General features: G+C 38.0%; 1 protein-coding gene across 4 annotated transcripts in view; it reads right to left on the minus strand.

Moving 5' to 3' along the window:
* The window catches only part of MAPK10 (mitogen-activated protein kinase 10), a 188,080-nt gene that overhangs the window by 35,867 nt on the left and 133,819 nt on the right, over nucleotides 1-18,394 (minus strand). For 2 of the 4 annotated variants that reach the window (XM_026068457.1, XM_026068458.1), the window contains one exon: nucleotides 6,980-7,051. The exons of 1 other annotated variant lie outside the window; for it this stretch is intronic. In XM_026068457.1, the coding sequence (XP_025924242.1) occupies nucleotides 6,980-7,051 (72 nt within the window). Of the gene's footprint in view, nucleotides 1-6,979; nucleotides 7,052-16,163; nucleotides 16,236-18,394 lie in introns of all 4 variants that reach the window. One more of the 4 variants, XM_026068460.1, reaches the window with a different exon arrangement.

The raw sequence follows: 18,394 nt of genomic DNA on the forward strand, positions 1-18,394 counted from the left end.
AGAAACAAATGTTTTGACATTTAAAATTAAAATTTGTATTTAACACACTTGATTGTACGTTGGCTTGGCTATTTCAGAAGCAGACCTTTCCCAGGGACCATGTAAATTCTGAGGGAGTGGGTCAATTCTTTGCAGAGAATGAGAGGACACAGAAACGGGGGTGCCGCTGCCAGTTGTGCCAAGTAAACAGGTGAGCAAGCAAAGCTACGACACAGTAGCTGGAAGCAATAACTGAGCAGACTGAGTGAGGGCCATTTGATAAAAAGGGAGGGGCAAATATACGACCTGCTTCAAAGTGGATGTCAAAAGCTTACGTTTGTACTGATAATATACAGAAGCCTGAGGAGGTCAGCATCTCTGCAAAGCAGCTGAACAATCTCTCAAGCATTTAATGAAGGTCTGAAGGAGAGAGATGCCTTTAGGAATAAAAGAACGCAGTGGGCCTTGGATATGTTGAGAGGGAAAATGTAGTAAGATGCTCTGGATGTGTGTGGAAAGGGAACAGAGTAAAACCTATGCCAAAATAAGGCCTACGTGGTGGGAACCAGTGTTGAAAGTGACAGAGAGTGGGAAGAGGAGAGACTTCTCTGACAAAGGGCCTGTATCTCCTGCATGTACTTATTCGAAGCTGCCAGAAAGGCACTCGGTAAGAGACAGCAGATGAGCAGGCTACCGCACATGACTGTAACATTTTAAGAGATGGAAAAAGCTTCATGAGTCATCAGTGCAGAGAAGACAGCTGAAGCCAAGAAAGGGGGCAGAGCCACCACCTCCACTCCTTTACTAGCCTTGACCTGCACGTGGGCAGAATTTGAGCTTGTGGTCCTAGCTCATGCCTAGCTCAAGGCCCAAAACTTCAAGCTTTTTGTCACAACTTCATGAATTGTTTTTTTTTTCATGTAACCGACTGAGTGATCTGTATTTCCAGGTTACTGCTGACTAATGTTGTTCAAATACTGCCAAAGTCCCTAAAATACCATTTGTTTATTTGCTCTTTACATATATAAAAAATTGGCACGACTGGGGCCTGAGGTCTTGTCCTTGTCCTGATAACAGCAAAACTGTGTCCTGTTTCAGCCAGGGCAGGTGCAGACGGATAATTTTTCAGTCAGATGAACATTTGCGTTTTCTTTCTAGTATTGTTTGTCCACTTACTTTGACCTGATAATACTCTGAGGTCCCATATATACAAACATGCGATAATATTCTTGTTGAATACTGGTCAGACTCCACTTCATCGTTATGTTTTACACGGTTACGGGTTGTAATGCATCTGTGGTGAGAGATCACGCTCTGCCATGGTATAAGATCAAGAAACCCAGCTCTGAAAAGATTCTCATGTCTACTTATTGGAGCAAAGAGAAAAAGCTTTTCTCTAGCTGGTGGTCAAAATTAACTTCACCGATTCTGCAGAATACAAGCTCTAATATAAAACAGTCCTAAGGTTTACAAAGTGAATCAAAAACTAAGATAGGCTACATTAAGCAATGGGTGACTGTGACTATACATTATACACCAACTGAAAACATGGCAGTACCAGGCTATGCTGCTGTAACTCTGACATAAGCAGAAACTTCCCAGGCCAGAAAAGATTAACTTGTATTTGAGTGAAAATACTTAAAGAAGAAAAACTTCTACTAATAGAAGACYCCCCCTTCCCTAAACTAAATCAATACTGGAACGACTGGAAGTTGGAGAGAATTACAAACCCAAACTTTGGAAGACGTTGAAATGTCTACTTAAAAGTTATTTGAATCACTTCAGTTATTCCTCTCTCTGTCCCTTACCCAAAAGAAAAAAGATAAGGAAAACATGTCGACTATATGTAATAGCATCTGTAAGACTTAAAAAAGAAGAAAGGATCTAACCCAGCTTTATTACTTTGTTAGTGGCACTAACACTGTGGCATTTTTCTTAAAATTAACATGGCCATATAAAGTTAAAGCAAAGAAACTTCTTTAAGAAAATACAGTTCTAAAATTTACATATTTTGAGTGAAGACTGCTCTCTTGAGTGAGGCCTCGGGTTGCCTGAAGTTTCCAGACTACCTTTTCTCTTTGCACTGTAATAGCCTCTTAAGGATTTTTTCTCCTTTTCTTTCTAAATACTTGGTTATTTACTTGGAAAATAATCAGAACTACAGATTAAGATATGTATTTTCCTAAAACAAATGCACAAAACTTTCTAATGGTAAAAATAGTATGTTAAATGCCCCAATAAAGTGTTTATATTGAAAAAAAATCAGATTTCAAGTCAAGCCATCTAAAGTCGTGCAGTTTAGAAGTAGAGGTTGAGTGTTTAACATGAATTTTGCTCCCATTCCCAATGATGCTATTTTTGAATAGTATTTCACAAGTGTGAACGAAGGACTACCTTTTGTTCCTTCAGTTGGACTGCAGACTTCATTTGAATCACTGTAAATATTCAAACAACTGAGGAAATGGAGCTTGACTATAAGGGAAAACTTGCAGTACTTCATTTTTTTAATTAGGAGATAATTAAAAATACTTCAACAGTTGCACAAACACTGTTTTTGATAAGAGAAATAGCTCATGATTAAAAAACAAAAATTGGACTAAAAATTAAGTGTCTTTCTGCTTAAGCTAGCCAGCCACAGAATGGTAATAATTTTCCTTTTCCCTCTCCTCTATGGTCTATTTAAATCACAGATATTTTGAGTCAGGAACTGTACTTTATTTTGTTTAACTGCAAGACTTTGCATAAGGAGATATTGTTTACAGTAGGATGTTCTAGTTCTCCTGTAATACAAAGAACATAGTACAATGTATGTATAGTTAAGACTGTGATCCTCAGAATCGGAATCATCAGAAACCTCTGAATGCTCGGCTGTTTAACCTTTAGCAATACATTACTATAATTATGTATGTGATAATAAAATCACATGTAGTACTCACACAGAAGGACTTAAAAATTACCAGTGGTCATCTGCAAGTTAGGAGATGGTAGCATTGGCTGTGTAGTTTTAATTAACCATTCTGACGCATATATATGATGACACCCTTTCTAACATGTTCAACTGCTTTTTTTTTTTACCCAGCACTTCATTCAGGGCACAGGATGTCTCTGCTTACATAGCTGTAAGCAAGACAATACTTAGTGAATAGTCTGGACATCACGGTATAGGGTTACAGTCTTGTCCTCAGAGAATCATCATTTTGAAACTTCATGCATGGACTTTTCCTCATCACTGCAGTACCTACTGATACTATTCTAGGCCATGTATAGGTTTCTATAATGTGTGATACACTGTCCTTGTAACATGGACAGCTGAATGTATGATGATCGTGTACCTCGCTTAGAAAGAGGCATACAAAAATCAGCATTATTTAAATACCTTCTAAAACAACTTCAGCACTGTGTAAGAAAAAACCAAACCCAACTCTCTGCGACATACATGAAATAGGACTGCTGTTGCAGAATATGGCTCTATAAATTACAGGTTGCATGACCATCTCTGATTTATACTGACAGAACCTGACACCACACTGCCTTATATCTCCCTACCGAATATATGTTTATTTCCCTGTAAGAATTCCCACCTATAGCATTTAGAAAGGTACATTTTTCTGTATCTGCCCAAAATGCTTTCAGCAGTTTAACAAAATATCCATGTATAACTTCTGCTTTCACAACTCACCAAAGAAATACAAAGGAGTAAGGCGTCTTCTTAATTCCTTGTTCAGATTATTTATGTTGCGGTGAGAGAAAAATCATTGTCTCCCTCATATAATTTTGAGAAAAACACATGAGTCAACTCACAGGTAGAATTAGCTTTCCAAATTGCTCCTGAGGCCACACAACAAACATCGCCTTTTTCTCCTTGCTCAAGGCAAAAGCATGATCCAAGCTTCATTACAATAGTTTCTCTGTAAACAGCACTATTGCTGTCAGTATTCTTTTGAAAAAAACCCCTCATATAACATAAAAAAGTTTTAGCTCATATTTAACTGCATCATATTCATATACCAAAAATGGTAGAAAAATATTAAAATTCTGTGGATCAGCAGGAACCCAAGGGATTTTTGAGACTGCACGGTATGCACTCAGAATTGGAGCTTAGAAAAGAATAATAGCCCAGTTCTGTTCTCAGCTCCACCCAAGCGTTCAAATGAGTTACACTAGTGAAACAGAGCTGTACCTTAGCTAAGTGCTCAACTCTACACTTATTCAAAGACATTTCCTATTTTCCTGCTTGTGAATTTTCTGCAACCACATCAGACCCTTATATTTTATGACAGAAGTTGTTTCAATTAGCTGTATGGACTATCTGGTTCTGGAAATAGAAATAATATCAAATGATATATACCCCTGAGACAAACACCTTGCAAATGGCAAATAGTTAATTATGCAATCAAATGTATGAGTGACAATTCATTTCTCATGAATAGTCAAGCTTTTCATCTCAAAAATGCTTTTCACGGGTATTTATGCATGAAAAATGGACACAAATAGGTATTAAATACTCTTCGAATTGAAGTGTGATTGTGAAACAAAGCACTATCTGTGAAGAAAAATAACACTGATAATGAATTCTGGTCCACTGGCAGTCTTAACCAATTTTACTTCCATCTTACGTAGTAAAGGAAGCYTTCTTTTTTAAAGCAGTTTCTAATCACTCTTGCTCCTTCTACACTTAAGTACCTACTTAAGAATGTAGCCCCTGAGCTGTTAAGGCTCACGGTCCCTGCTGATGGAACGATACAACCGTAGAAGTCCATCACACATCCTAAGAAGAAATATTCATGATAATTTTCACAAAAACATCTAGGATTTTCTACAAAGACTTAAGGAAGACTTTGCCATGAGGTCACGGGTCTCAGCACCGTGGGCCTGACCTTGCACATTTCCGGCTGGTTTTGATTCCCCGGAACGGCCCAGGAGCGGGAAGTGCTGCAGCCCTTCCAGAGGCTGCTCAGCACGGTGCTCTCGGTCCTTGGCAGCCTTGGGAGAATTGTGCGAGGGGCCGGATTTCGAAAAGAGGCCGCTCTGGGGAGGGGCGCTCAGCTGTCGGAAAGAGAACAACTGCATTGGCCTCCATGCCACCGAACAGAGACTAACGCAACAGCAGGAGAAAAGCAGAGCGGCACATGAAACGCGGTACAAATTTAGCAACGTATTATAAATATAAATGACGAACGTGAACTCAATTACAGAACAATCCCAAACAAATCAGCAGCTGCTAATGCTGATTTCCGAGGGGTTATTGCTACAATAAATGGCATGTAATGGTTTAATTATAGAGGCTTTGGGTGATCTCTTTTTAATAAGTATGCAGCTGTGTGAAAGAAACCAATTTTTAAAGCACTATATAGGACACGTTCAATTAGTTTTGTACTTATTTGGGGATTTTTTAAATAGAAACTTACAAAACTAAAGTCTATTAACCTAAAAACAGTTCCGACTACAGCACTGAACCACACCAACTCCCACACTTAACCTTATCATTCCATATGCACAGAAAACAAACACAGCCTAGGCCAAATCTGCATCGAGCACAAATAGGTGCTAATGAGTTACATTAACACATAGAAGCGAAAGGTTTACTCTCACATATGCAGATGAGATGTGTTCCTGATCCTGTGAAAACTCATGGGAGTTTTAGCATTCATTTCAGTAGGCATATGATCATCCAACATTTCGGGCAAAACTGAAATTAGAATATCTTAAGACAAGACTGTGAAAGTAAATATTAATGATATGACTGCTTGCTTTCACTTTTTTACTGCTATTCAGACACTACTTTTTCTATCTTTTAATGGAAGTATTAAACCCCTTAAAGTTTCAGTGTGAATAAGGCCAAAAGGGAAGTGAAAATTTAATTAGTAAGTATGTAACACAAAATGCACACACAAACATACATTCAGAGAAAGTTACATAAAAAGTGAATAATGCCTGGAAACTCCTCTGTCATCCATCTAAGCACAGGGTTTAAATTAGAAGCAAAACTTGGAAGCAGGTCATCTACGTTTCTCATTTGTGTAAGCCTACTGAGCATAAATCACTGGAGTTAGACCTGGCATGCACAAAGCTCAGTTGCTGTTTTGCGCAGCAAGAAACCACTTTCACAGTCTGATAAATAATAAAACTATATATCAAAGATTTAAAAAATCAAATCAAAACAGATGACTGCCTCAGCCAGGGGTGCAAAATGGATTGTTACTAAAAATATACATATATATATACGCACCTAGTCTGCTTGGACCTCATGTCCACTGATTTAATGAATTTACCTATAAATCACTTATTGTTGATGAAAATTATGTTGTGCTTTCACATAATAACTACATTTACTGAAATAGAGGCATAACAGATTGAAGTCCATTACAACAGTTTCCAAGGAAATCCCTAGTCATATGATTCATCAAATTGCCACAATGTTAAGTGATAATTTAGTGATGGGAGGAAGGGCAAGTCCCCAAACTGAAGTCTTTTCCCACTTTTCTACTTCAATACCACTTGCAGACAAAACACTGTTAGAAAAATAAGTATTTTCAAAGTTAATGCCTGAGGTACCATACCTTCTTCCTAAACTGCAGAACTTCTCACACATCATTCTGAGGTAAATATTGACTTGTGCCTGCCACATGTTACAGCCTGAACATATGAATAGTCATTTATGAAGCAAAATAAAACCATAAGTAATAAACAGACATTTATAGCACAACAAAACTAAAAACAAGTGGTCACTGGCTGCTATCAGCAGAAGGTGATTCTGATGAGCCACGTAGGACATTGCGTTCCATCTCCTTATGCTACATTTGCTGTGTTTTCAATGTAAAGCTCTTACTAAGAGACAGTAATGTTTTATTGACGTTTTCGCTTGCAAAGATTTTGCAATGGGACTTAACCCAGCTTTTTAGATACAGTACAATATATCAGCACTAGTCTAGTATGAAGGGGCTGGAGGGGAAGGGTTGGAAGTACCTACTGAGGCCAGAACGGCTGCTAGGAAGGATACGATCAGTGCCAGGAAACAACACAGCACCTTTAATCATTTCTCCCATGATGCACCCTACTGACCACATGTCAACTGAAAACAAAAATGAAATGAAGGTAAACAAGAAAACAGGAACAGAACAACAAATAAATGAGAAGACTTATCCAAACATGCCATTGCACAGGAGCCTGCAGGCCACACTGCAGGCACAGACCTGCCTTTCGCTCTCTGCAAACACTTTCTGTAGAAGCTGTGCTTGTGCGTACAAGTTTCATGACAATGTAGCAGGTCTGCGAAAAATTGACTCCAGTAGTTTTTATTACCCCAGTGTGGATGAAAGACAATACTATTAAATACAGAAAACCAAATGAGACCCACGGCTGGCTACTGTGTCATAATAAAACTTTGTAATTATAATTTACCAATTAATTTTGTCTTTTTTCTTATTCTTTTCAAGTTTTCATTTGCATTCATTCCCTAGGTTTATACTGTTTTGTACTGTAAATGAATTCTAGTCTTTGTATTCAATGAGGAGATGCAAATTGCCTTTCCTTTATCCTTTCAGCTGCCAGGGATCCATGCATATTTTTACAGGCTGAACCGCCAGAAGCCACAAAAGAAACTTTGGTCCTTGTGAAGACATATCCACCTCTTATTCAGAGATATGAATAGAATTTGTTGAGATCATTCGATTCCAATAAAGCTTGCTTTGGAGCCTGCTGGCTCACTTCCACTGAATCGCAGTGAAGCCACAGTCCATAATAGGGGTCTTGAGAATCTCATAAGATTTCCATTCTGCATGATAGGAAATGCTTAGTTCTGAATGGGACAGTAGAGACACAAAAGCATGAAACTGTACCTTCTGGATTGAAATTCAGAGCAAATCTGAGAACTATTTACCTCATACAGGGAAGAGCAGTTCAGCTGGGTTAGACAAAGCTAACCACAATTTACACTGGAAGGCATGATACAAAAATCAGGCTCCTTGTGTCCAGTATGGAATTAAGGTGGTGTTTTCTCCAATATTAACACCCTGAAACCACATTACCTCTGCTGTCCTTGCTCTATGACAGGCCATAGGGCATGGAAGCAAGAAAAAGGAGAGACTGGTCTCTCGAGACCAGAAACTGTGGGGAAAAAATSAAAGTGTCATGCTGTTTGCTTGAATTTACTCTTGCAATTTTATATCAAGCAACAGTTTAAAGTGGATTTGATTTTGAAGGCAAATGCCCTGTCTGTGGAAATCTTAAGATGCCCAGATCTAAGGCTCCCAGTTGTTTTATTTAGCATATGAAAAGCTTAATCACCACACAATAAATAAATCAATAAACGAACAAAGACATAAAGGCTACTTGTTTGGAAGCAATAAGCAAACCTAGAGATGCAAATTATTGCTGCTTTCATCACAAGCTAAGTGGCATGCAAAATATCAGGAAAAGATAGAGCAAACAGTTGTCTGTTCATCTATTACTATTAATACCTTTCTTATTTTCAGAGAGTGCCTTCGCACATCACTGCCGTATGCTGTGCTCAGGAATACTCACACAGAAGTTCATCTAGGGACTTACTAAACTGTAAGCTCTCTAAAGCAGAGACTTTTATTCTACTTTACTCCTGAGGTTATGGGAAGGAATTGAAAGCTTCTTTGAAAACTTCCAAATCAGAAGAAATAGAGATGAACATGTAAATGTCACCAATGTCTGAAGAGAAAAAAAATGCACCTTGTTGCTCACCTTTTTTTCTCTCCTAAACTGATAAGAAATAACTCAGATTAGAAATCAAATTTTCACTGCATATGTTTAAAAAAAGTAGGAAGCTGGAGGCTAGGGGTTTTATTATAACTCAKGTACTGCAGTAGGGATTAGAAGCTCATCGAGACTCTGCTGTCCAGTGCTCCATAAGGGACCGCAATACAGGGACCTAACCTCGACCCTTAGTTTGATTTAGTCCAACATAAACCCAGAGGTAGCCTGAGCAACTTCAATCTTACAAGCATCAGAAAAACAAACAAACCAAACTCTCAGAACATTTGGACTAAACTCCAAATCACTCAAAATTTATGCTGGTTCAAGATTTTTTCCAAATGCAAGATATTCAAGAGGATTTGTAATGCTTCGCCAACACTCRGAATATCCTTAAACTTCAAACAAATGCAGATTGACTTACAGTTGTATAGAGATCTGCATGATTCCACAGTTTCAACAACAGTTTGCCCTGATATTTTAGAATTACATGAAACTGAGTGTTAATGAATTAAACCCACAACTTTTCAAATGAGTCTTTGGAATGAAATAGCTGAGATTTAGGTAGCCCTTGACGAGAAGCCCCCTTTCCAGGAGAATGCCTGTGACCTAGATTACTAAGAGTGTTTTGTTTGTTCTTTTTGAATTTTTTCATAATCTCTACAAAGATTTCCTCAACAATGGAAATGTTTCACTTCCTACAGCAAATCTGAACCTCAGGGCCACCTCCCAGTCCTGAATTGATTGCCAAAAAGTTAAGAAATACCCTTTATAGGGATTGCATCAGGGTTGTCTTGCAAAGCATTTGGGGAATGAATCTGTCCCCCAGAAGAACCTCCAGAATCTCCCCAGGTACTTGAACACAGTTCAGAGAAGTCTAACAGAAGTTGCTCTGTCTCCACCCGGCTTTTTTCCCCCAGAACTTTCCTGTGTCCTATGGAAGCAGGCTGGTCTGACCCTGCGTGGGAAAGATGACCAGCAGGGATGGTGGGAAGAGCTGGGATGGAAGAGCATTAATAAAGCCTCTATCCACCTTAAAAGGGAACCCAGGAGGAAAACCTGCAACGGCCCTCACTAAAACTCCTGTTGAGGATGACTCCTCAGACCTCCATACAGTCAGGTCCAGTTTGTATTCAGTGAAAATCATGACATTGAAATTAAAACTCATGAAATGCCTGACAGAATAAGTTCTGGATATCAGAGATTTAGCTACAAAGGCATCAGGCTGCCAATGCTGAGTAAAGCTGGTGATGAACAGGGCTCCTAGTGACAATTGCAGAGATGAAACAAACACTTGAAAAAGCTAAAGAAACCCTTCCCTTCCTCCAGCTCAAGTCTTTTAATGTTTTAGTCCAAATTTTGTTCCTTTCTCCTTGAATCTCTTCCCTCGTTTTCAACTCTCTTTCAATTACATTCAAATTCTTGAATTTGGTATCGAAATTCCAGGAAGTCTATCTCCTGCATCTTTGTTGTCATATTGTTCTGTTTCTTCCCATCTCCATTCATCTTTTCCCAACAGCACTACCTTCTCCAGTCTTATGCCCATGCCCTTTTCCCATATTTTCCAGTCTGCCTAGAACAGCTTCTGGCTTCCTCCACACCCAATGACTGTGGTCATGTCTTTCAAGCTTTCACTACCTCTAGGTATTTTTCATCCTTCTCCACTCCCCTTACGGTATCTGACTATTTATTCAAATATCAACACCACAGTATGTTCACATAGAAAAAGGAAAAAGGATCAAGATGGAAATACAGAAGAAAAAAATTATTTTACAAGCTGTAGAATTGCAGCATACCCACTTCCTAGCCCTGTATTTACTGGGATTATATATTTTACTCTGCTACATAGTTTATACTCAGTATAAGGACAGTTACCTATCTGTCTAAATTATGGCAAACTCCCAGTTTTGTGACATACCAAATTCAGGACCTGACATCTCAAACCTGAGATACTTCACACTTGGATTTGTTATATGCATGTATTTCAAAATGTTTTAACAAATGCTTAGCACATGATCAGCTCAATCCATTAAGATTTTCTGAGAAAAGCTTTGCTTTCTAATTTGAAACAGCATGTTCCACATGATGTTATAAAAACATTAATTAATATTTCTCAGTAACAGTAACAGGGTTCCAAAGGATTTGAATATTGCATTACTGATTTCTAATTTCTTATCTGTAACTAAGGCAGCAAAACACAGTGGTGTAAAGCTACTCTTGTGACAGATTCTAGATGAAACCTGAAAGGGAGCTGCCAAAATTTTACAAGTGTGATGCCTCAAACAAACATAAGAACTTATTTCTTTTTTGAAGCTTTCTGTGAGTTACAAACTGATATGCATGATGCCTTCTTACAACAGGGCTGACCAGGGCAACAGGCTGAAGGAATAAATCTTATTCAAGAGCCATCACCCTCTGGGATTCTGCCAATCTTTAAGGTGAGTGTTGGGAAAAGCGTAACGGGTCTTCTTCACTGGGATCCACTCAGGAAACTACTCAGATTAGAGACAGGAAGGGGATCTTACACTAAATGCAAGTTGCACTACAAATTGCTAGAGTATATGTATCTGAATCAAAAAAAAAAAGGAAAAAAAGAACAGCAACAGCCAAACCATCCTCATAGCTGCACTGAAGTCTCTTTGAGACAGACCGTGTCTCATATGAGCAAAATTCCCCCCATAAAATTAACAAAATTCAAACTCTTGCTATATTCTCAGAAAAATCCTGAGTCCAAAACCAAATACTACAGTATCTAAGGAGGAAACACCTATCTGAGCACAAATCAAAACTTAGCCATCAACCCMTCTCAGCTAAGAGACATTTTAAACAGCAGGCTAACACATACCAGCTGATCCAACCTGGAGAGCCAGGTCGGCCATTTTTAACAGTCTCTTAAATATCACAGATTTTTTTTTTTTTTTTAAGACAAAACAAGCCTTAAGAAAATACTACTGAGAACCTCAAAAAATAACAGACTGCACTAAAAAAAAGTGCAGATGTTTTATWATACTAAAGTTAATAAAAAACAGAAATTAATTCAGAACACTAGGCTTTTAACCATTAATATATGAAGGTCATATTTGAAATGTAAAGATAAATTCTGCTGATGAGTCATGGAAAAGCAATATCTTTTCCTAAGAGAATTTCTTGATTCAAAATTTTTTCTCTAAGGCAAGCAGAATTTGTTTTATATAAATTCCYGGGAAAATAAAACAGAATACTCTCTATGTCAGAGAACATCCCTACTTAATCCCAATGCTCTCAAAGAGAGCTAGAGGGAAAAAAGAATTGCTGAAAATCTGATCACACTAATTATGTTTTAAATGAAATATAAACTGGTCAGAAAATGTTAATTTCATCTGTCAGTGCTGTCCACTCTTGAAAATGGATTTTGGATGTTCATAGCTACAYAGAATAAATTTGCTTCTTTCTCTCATATTACCTTCATATTTTCTCTGCTGACTCTGTCCTAACGTCTAAGCTATTTGCAAGGGGAATTCTATTTTCATGTTATTTTTCATACTCACTAGTATAACCCAGGCGTGGCCAAACTTAAGACCCCTGGATGTCATCACATATATTTCCATGACTAACTAAATATTTCTGCTTTGGTCTCCTTCAGGAATCATACACACAAACTTGCTAGAGCACCATCATTTTCCCATCTCCCCACTATGGAAAAGAAATGCTTTTACAGTGGGGAAATAAATCAATCCAAGTCATGAGTGTCTGTGAAACATCACTCTGGCTTCAGCACCTCTTAGTAGATCCATCTGACTTTAAAACAATCACATTCATACCATTTTTAATGTTTCCTTGTCTGCAAAAAAAAGCACAAAAATACATTTCCAATCCTTAAATTGAAATCTTATGAGATTTTGAAGACATTATTAGATAGAGTTGAACACATCTTTGGCCAAAGCCCTAGAGTTTTCTGAACTTCTCTTATTACAGCAGCATCCAAGAGTTTGGGCAGAAGTTTTCAGCTGCTCAAACTCCTAGTGATTTAATTGAGAGAAGAGCAGAGTAAGCATTGAGTTAACATTGAGGGAGAAGCTCAGAAGCTAAGTAGAAAAGAACTAGCCAGGAATACTTTGCTCTRTAAATCTGTCTGGAAATCTATCAGAAGTTGTATTTCTTCTCTTGAGGATCTGACCAGGTCAGACAAAGAGAAGCCTCCCTGATGGTGTTTTGAAATGTCCACTTTGGGTGAGTAGCAAGCAACACAAACATATTCTCTATGCAATTTCTACCAAACATGCTCCAAGGAGACAGGAGATTGTTCATATTTTTTGAAAACCAGCTGGTTCCTTGCATACTGACAACACTTTAATAGACCAATCGTCTAGTCCTGCTACATCTGAAGTATCCTGCAAGGTCAATTAGATGACAATTTCAGCAATAATAACAGAGCTACCATTTTCAGGTACTGTTTGGCTTTTTGCTAATGAAAGTAACAGTTAACTGAACATGTGTTCAGAGAACATTTTAATAAAGTTCAGAAACACATTTTATTTTTGGAAAATACAGAATTTCAATTTATTAATTGGGACAGTTTTCATATATCCACAGTGTCTGAGAAAATCGGGATCCGTAGTCTGCTCAGAATTCAGAGCCTTCTTATGGTCATTTAGAGAGAGCTTGTTATTTATGAATATGAGACAATCTGAATTTCACCTTCCACAACTTTAACTTCCATGAAGATTTTAAAAATCGAATTTTACTTTAGGTCAGCAGTAACTCAGTGCAATGGTTTAGTTAAGGTTAGCTTTTTAAAATTTGCTTTTCCTTAAAACCTGGCAGCAGCTCTCATTTTTTTTAAATGTACTGTGCCAGTCCCATACACATACATTCCTACTCCAAGCTAGAACTGAGTAAGCCCCACATGTTGGCAGCAAGAACATAAAGTAGGCATTCCTCCAAACAATTATAAGGACTGAAAACCTTAGCTTCTATACAGGCTTGCCTGTCCCAGCTGGAAAACCAGCATCTGGAAGGCCTCAAGTAGCACAAGAAAAGCTTTATYGTAACATTGTTCCATGAGGTCTACCTGCAGCTGCGCAAATGCTTTTCTAACCCTTAATGTAGCTAGGAGGCAAACTGGATCTGCTCATCAATTCAGCAACCACAGGGAGAGGGGAAATAATCTGGACCCACACACAAACCAGGCTTTCTGACACTGAAAACTCTTGTTATTTTTCACAGGGTCAAACAGGTTAACAGATGAATATCAACTTAGAAATGAATGCACAGAATTCATTTTTTTCTTTTTCCAACTCGCCTGGAAAAAAMCATGAGTAAAATGTGGTAGCAGTTGTGCCCTTGCCCACATACACTACATTTTAGGGTATGAGATTTCCATTGATTTAAAAAGTAGGACTATCCCACAATTTACACAATGCTTTCTGAGATGAAAAAAAGCCCAATTGCCTCAGCTCAAAATTTCAGTTTATATTTTTAACTAACACTGGAATGTTAAAAGGTATTTTTAAAATATTTTGTTATTATCTCTGAGACAGAATGAGATACTACCAAAAGAGATTTTTATCACAGACAGGCAGAAAGAAACTCTCATGTTTGAATACTTTTTTGAAAGGTTGTGTTGTTTAAGTTATATAGCATTTATTTTTGCTTGAAATGCTTGTATAGCATTTATTTTTGCTTTTAAAATCTTGATTGTTGCTGAAAAAGAAGAGCTACTATTAATTGTGTGACTGCCTTTTTACACTGGAATTTCTTTGCTTTCTTCCTGTATTCCAGGTGCTTAATGAACTAAATACTGGATCAGACTTTTCTCCAAAAAGATTAAATGGAAATACCCTCAGTATTTACAAGTGAACCTCAGGTATATTATAGATGGTTTAGTTTTTCCATTGTACACATTAAAAAAAAAAAAGAGAGGAAAAGAGCGTGAGACTTAAGACTTGGAGGAAAAGACTATTGATGATGTTTCTGCAGTTTTGATACCACTGAAACACAGCAGAACTACTACACCGAATTGTAGGTCTCATATACAACTGACATGAGTTTTGGGAGCTTCTCCACACATTCAAATTACATCAGAAGGTAGTTGCGCAGTCTGCTCCACATGTTGCAAGAAATGCTCAGCGTGTTTGGAGCTGGACCTCTAAGCTATACACTAATGATAAAAAACCACCGCTCTTGTTTCATTGTCATATATTTGCATCTGGTACCTTTCCAGTCTATAGTGGTATGAGAGACTGGAAGCCAGCAAAATATTGCTGTTTTCTTCTCAGCAAATAGCACATACCTSCCTTTTCCCCATCTACCCATTAGAAAAACATACCTGTATCTTCACCTGGCTACTGGACAGAGCTCTGTTTTCAGGGGAAGCCAATGGGGCTTGTGAAAATAGGACAGGCCTAACTCTGTCAAACACTACAGGAACTGCTCAAGAGTCAGCAAAAAAATAATTAGTTCCATATAAAAGTTCCTATAAAAGTTGATTTTTATCCATACCAACTGCCAGTGTCAGCTGATGCCAGATTTTTATGGTGTCTTTCTGCCAACCTGCTGAAATTAATCTGCCTTTTTGTTTCTGAAAGCAGAAAACATGTTATGTTACTGCGTTTTTATTCTGATGGGCAAAATATACACTACCTACCCTTTCCAGTTATCGCAGGCAGATTGGCTGGTTTAGCCTGTGATAAACTGAAGGCTAAGCAGACACCTCCTCTTTTGTTTTCATTTTCTAATATTGCTTTCACCACCTTAGAAGTGGTGAAATAATATCACCTAAGATGAGAAGAACAAGACGGAAGGGAGATACAGTTTTATTAATGACACAGACCTCATGCAAGTGAAGGAAAGTCCACTTTTAAATCAACAGAACCTGATTTCAGGCCAATTTGGAAACCACACCAGATATACGGTTGTCTTAAACTGGGCGAGTCAAATTCTTCATTTTGTTTTAAAGAAAAAAATGTTGTATTGACTCAACTCTGAGCCCATACAGCACTGAGATGAATCCAAATCCATGATGCATTAGCAAGCAAAAGATGGTGATGTCACCACAAATGTTATGAAATCACTATTTCCAAAACATGAAAGCAGAAAAACAGATTTACAGGAACCAGACGGGCCAAGTTAAGATGTTTTTTTTCCATTTTCACATATTTTTTAAAGAATGACCAATAAGTAAAGCTATCCAATTTGCAACCATAATGCTTGTTTTCCAGATTGCATGTTAGTATGAAATACGGACTACATAAAATGGGACGATTACAGATTAAAATAACCGATTTGACTGAAATAATTCTGTGTATCTGTTTTTCATTTTTGTTCATATCAGGAGAGAGTTATTTCCACTTACTCATACCTCTGGGATTCAACTTTTTGCTTCTATCTTTACAGTCTTGGTATATTCATTATATGTTAAAGGGGATGGGGTGGAGGAGAGGAACAAATAATAGGTGAAGCTGCAGCAAATGGCACAAGGATACAGTCCCTTCCTGGAAAGAGGATTTTGTGGCGAACCATTTCTCCCATAATGCATCCCACAGACCATATATCCACTAGAACAGTAGAGACAGGGAAGTGAAGAAGGAGGAAAAAAAGCAAAGTTAACTAAGACATTTCACTCCTAAAGGAGGGGAAAAAGAGCAGGTTGATCAGAACAGTACAGTTTTTTTTGTTGTTGTTTTTTTTCCCCACATCTCTGCAAAAGCTAAAACAAATAAGTAAATAAGTAAAAGCTGTGCCAGTCAGCTCAATGGTAGTGAGCAACAGAGGAAGAAGTTTAAAATATCAATATTGTTGGGAAAAGGCCCACAGCTAGCAAGTAAAGTAACAGTTACACAGACCTGTGGTTTGCATGGAGTGTATGGTTAAAAAAAGCCCACAAATCTTTCTTTAGAAGAAAAAAGCAAAAGCAGAAAAAACCCCAGTGATCATCTGGAATAAATCCCACTTGCAACCAGGCAGTTTATGGGCTTTATCCTGCAGGAGAGAGCCTCCTTCTGCAGTCATACACAACAAGTTCCAAATGGAACCGCTCACAGGAGTAAAGGCTGCATGGATGAATACCATCCTGCACACTTTTCTAAAACTCCTGCTTCGTGATCTCCACCTACGCTGCATAAGGCTGTCCCGCAGCTATTACTGCCTGGAAAGAAACAGGGAGCATGACCTGTGTGGACTCTGCTTTTTACTCCGTAGGTACTCAAAATAAACGCTAAAATAAATAAATGCTTCACAGGACAAGTATCAACAAGATTAAGAACATTTCTTATCTTCTTGATCCTGTCTTCAGCTTTTAGATGCAATATGCATAATTACATATCTGTTTGACTTGGGTGGGTTTTTTTCCTGTCAAGTCTTACAATAAAAAAAAGGCTAGATACATAATGAGACGGTGTGCGCAGAAAGAAAAGACTGGGATTCAATGTGAGGGGAAAAACCTCTTTTAAGAAACTACCCTGTTTCCCAGCTTTGAATCCTCATTTTGTGGTCATATCTGAGCTATACAATGGGTTTCTCCTCTTTTTCTTCTCCCTTTTATCCTTCAAAAACAAACAAAAACAAACCAAAGAAACAAACAAACAACTTATTTTTTGGTAAAACAAAATAAAGGTGAAATGTTCCATTTGGGAAAAGGAGGGTACAGGCATCAGGGGCATAGGACAGCAAGAGCATGCCTGAGGTGGTGGTAGAGTTTTCTTCATAGTGACGGTTTGGGGACCTTCCAAAGGAAGTGCAGCAAACTGGTGATAATTATGCATCTTCAGCCAACCAAGTGCAGAAAGAAAATGAAAGCAGTGAACAGTCCTTATACAGGCAGTGTACACAATGAGGGGGAAAAAAAGTAGGGGAGCTTCAGTAATGTGGCAACATTGGCCAGACCAGAGGAGCAAAACCAACCCTTTCCGTAGACTTCATTGGGAAGTGGACCAGAGCCTGGGAGCAGACCAGATCCTCGGACATGCTGACCTTCATTTTCAGATGTTTTCTTCCACTGTTTACTGTTTTTATTTTCCCTTTGTACAACTGAGACACGATCGTTCATCTTGAGCCAGATTCATTGCCCACGGAAGCCAAAGAAAGCCACTATGCTAACTTCAATGGGCACTTCATCAGGACCTCTGAACATGGCGTACATTCTTAGTACCTCTCCAACTGGGCACTTCAGTTCATCACAAAAGTTTCTTGGTGTCATTTTAATAGTGTGAAAACTGAGTGCTTTCTCTCTCCTTTCAGGGACAATAATAATAACAAAGGTAATCACTTACTAAATGTTTGGAGAGAAAAAAATAATAAAAGCAAAATAATTCATTTCACAATAGAAGGAATCCTGAATATTTGGAGTAAGGAACTATGACAAGCATGCTGAGTCTACTTCAGATTTCTAATGGCACACATCAAAATTATCAAGTATAAAATACTTTAAAGAAGATTGTTCCTTTTTCAGTCATTATTGTGAATGGTTAGACTCTGCATATTAATTCTCTAGTGTACACTTTCCTATTAAAATCTGTTTTATAAACTCATAAATATTACAGACAATTCACGCAAAGACTTCCTGATTTTGGAAGAGGTTTTGTGAGCATGCCTGTATTATCGCTTAAGTAAAGGAGTCAGCCCCAGAACCCAGTTTCATCGTCCCTCACAGAATGCAGCTGGCTATTAGTCAAAGTTTTTTTGCATGTGAATTAGCCTCTTCAACTTGAAATAAGTA

This window comes from Apteryx rowi, unplaced genomic scaffold, assembly GCF_003343035.1.
Source record: "Apteryx rowi isolate R43461 unplaced genomic scaffold, aptRow1 scaffold_270, whole genome shotgun sequence".
Lineage (NCBI taxonomy): Eukaryota > Metazoa > Chordata > Aves > Apterygiformes > Apterygidae > Apteryx > Apteryx rowi.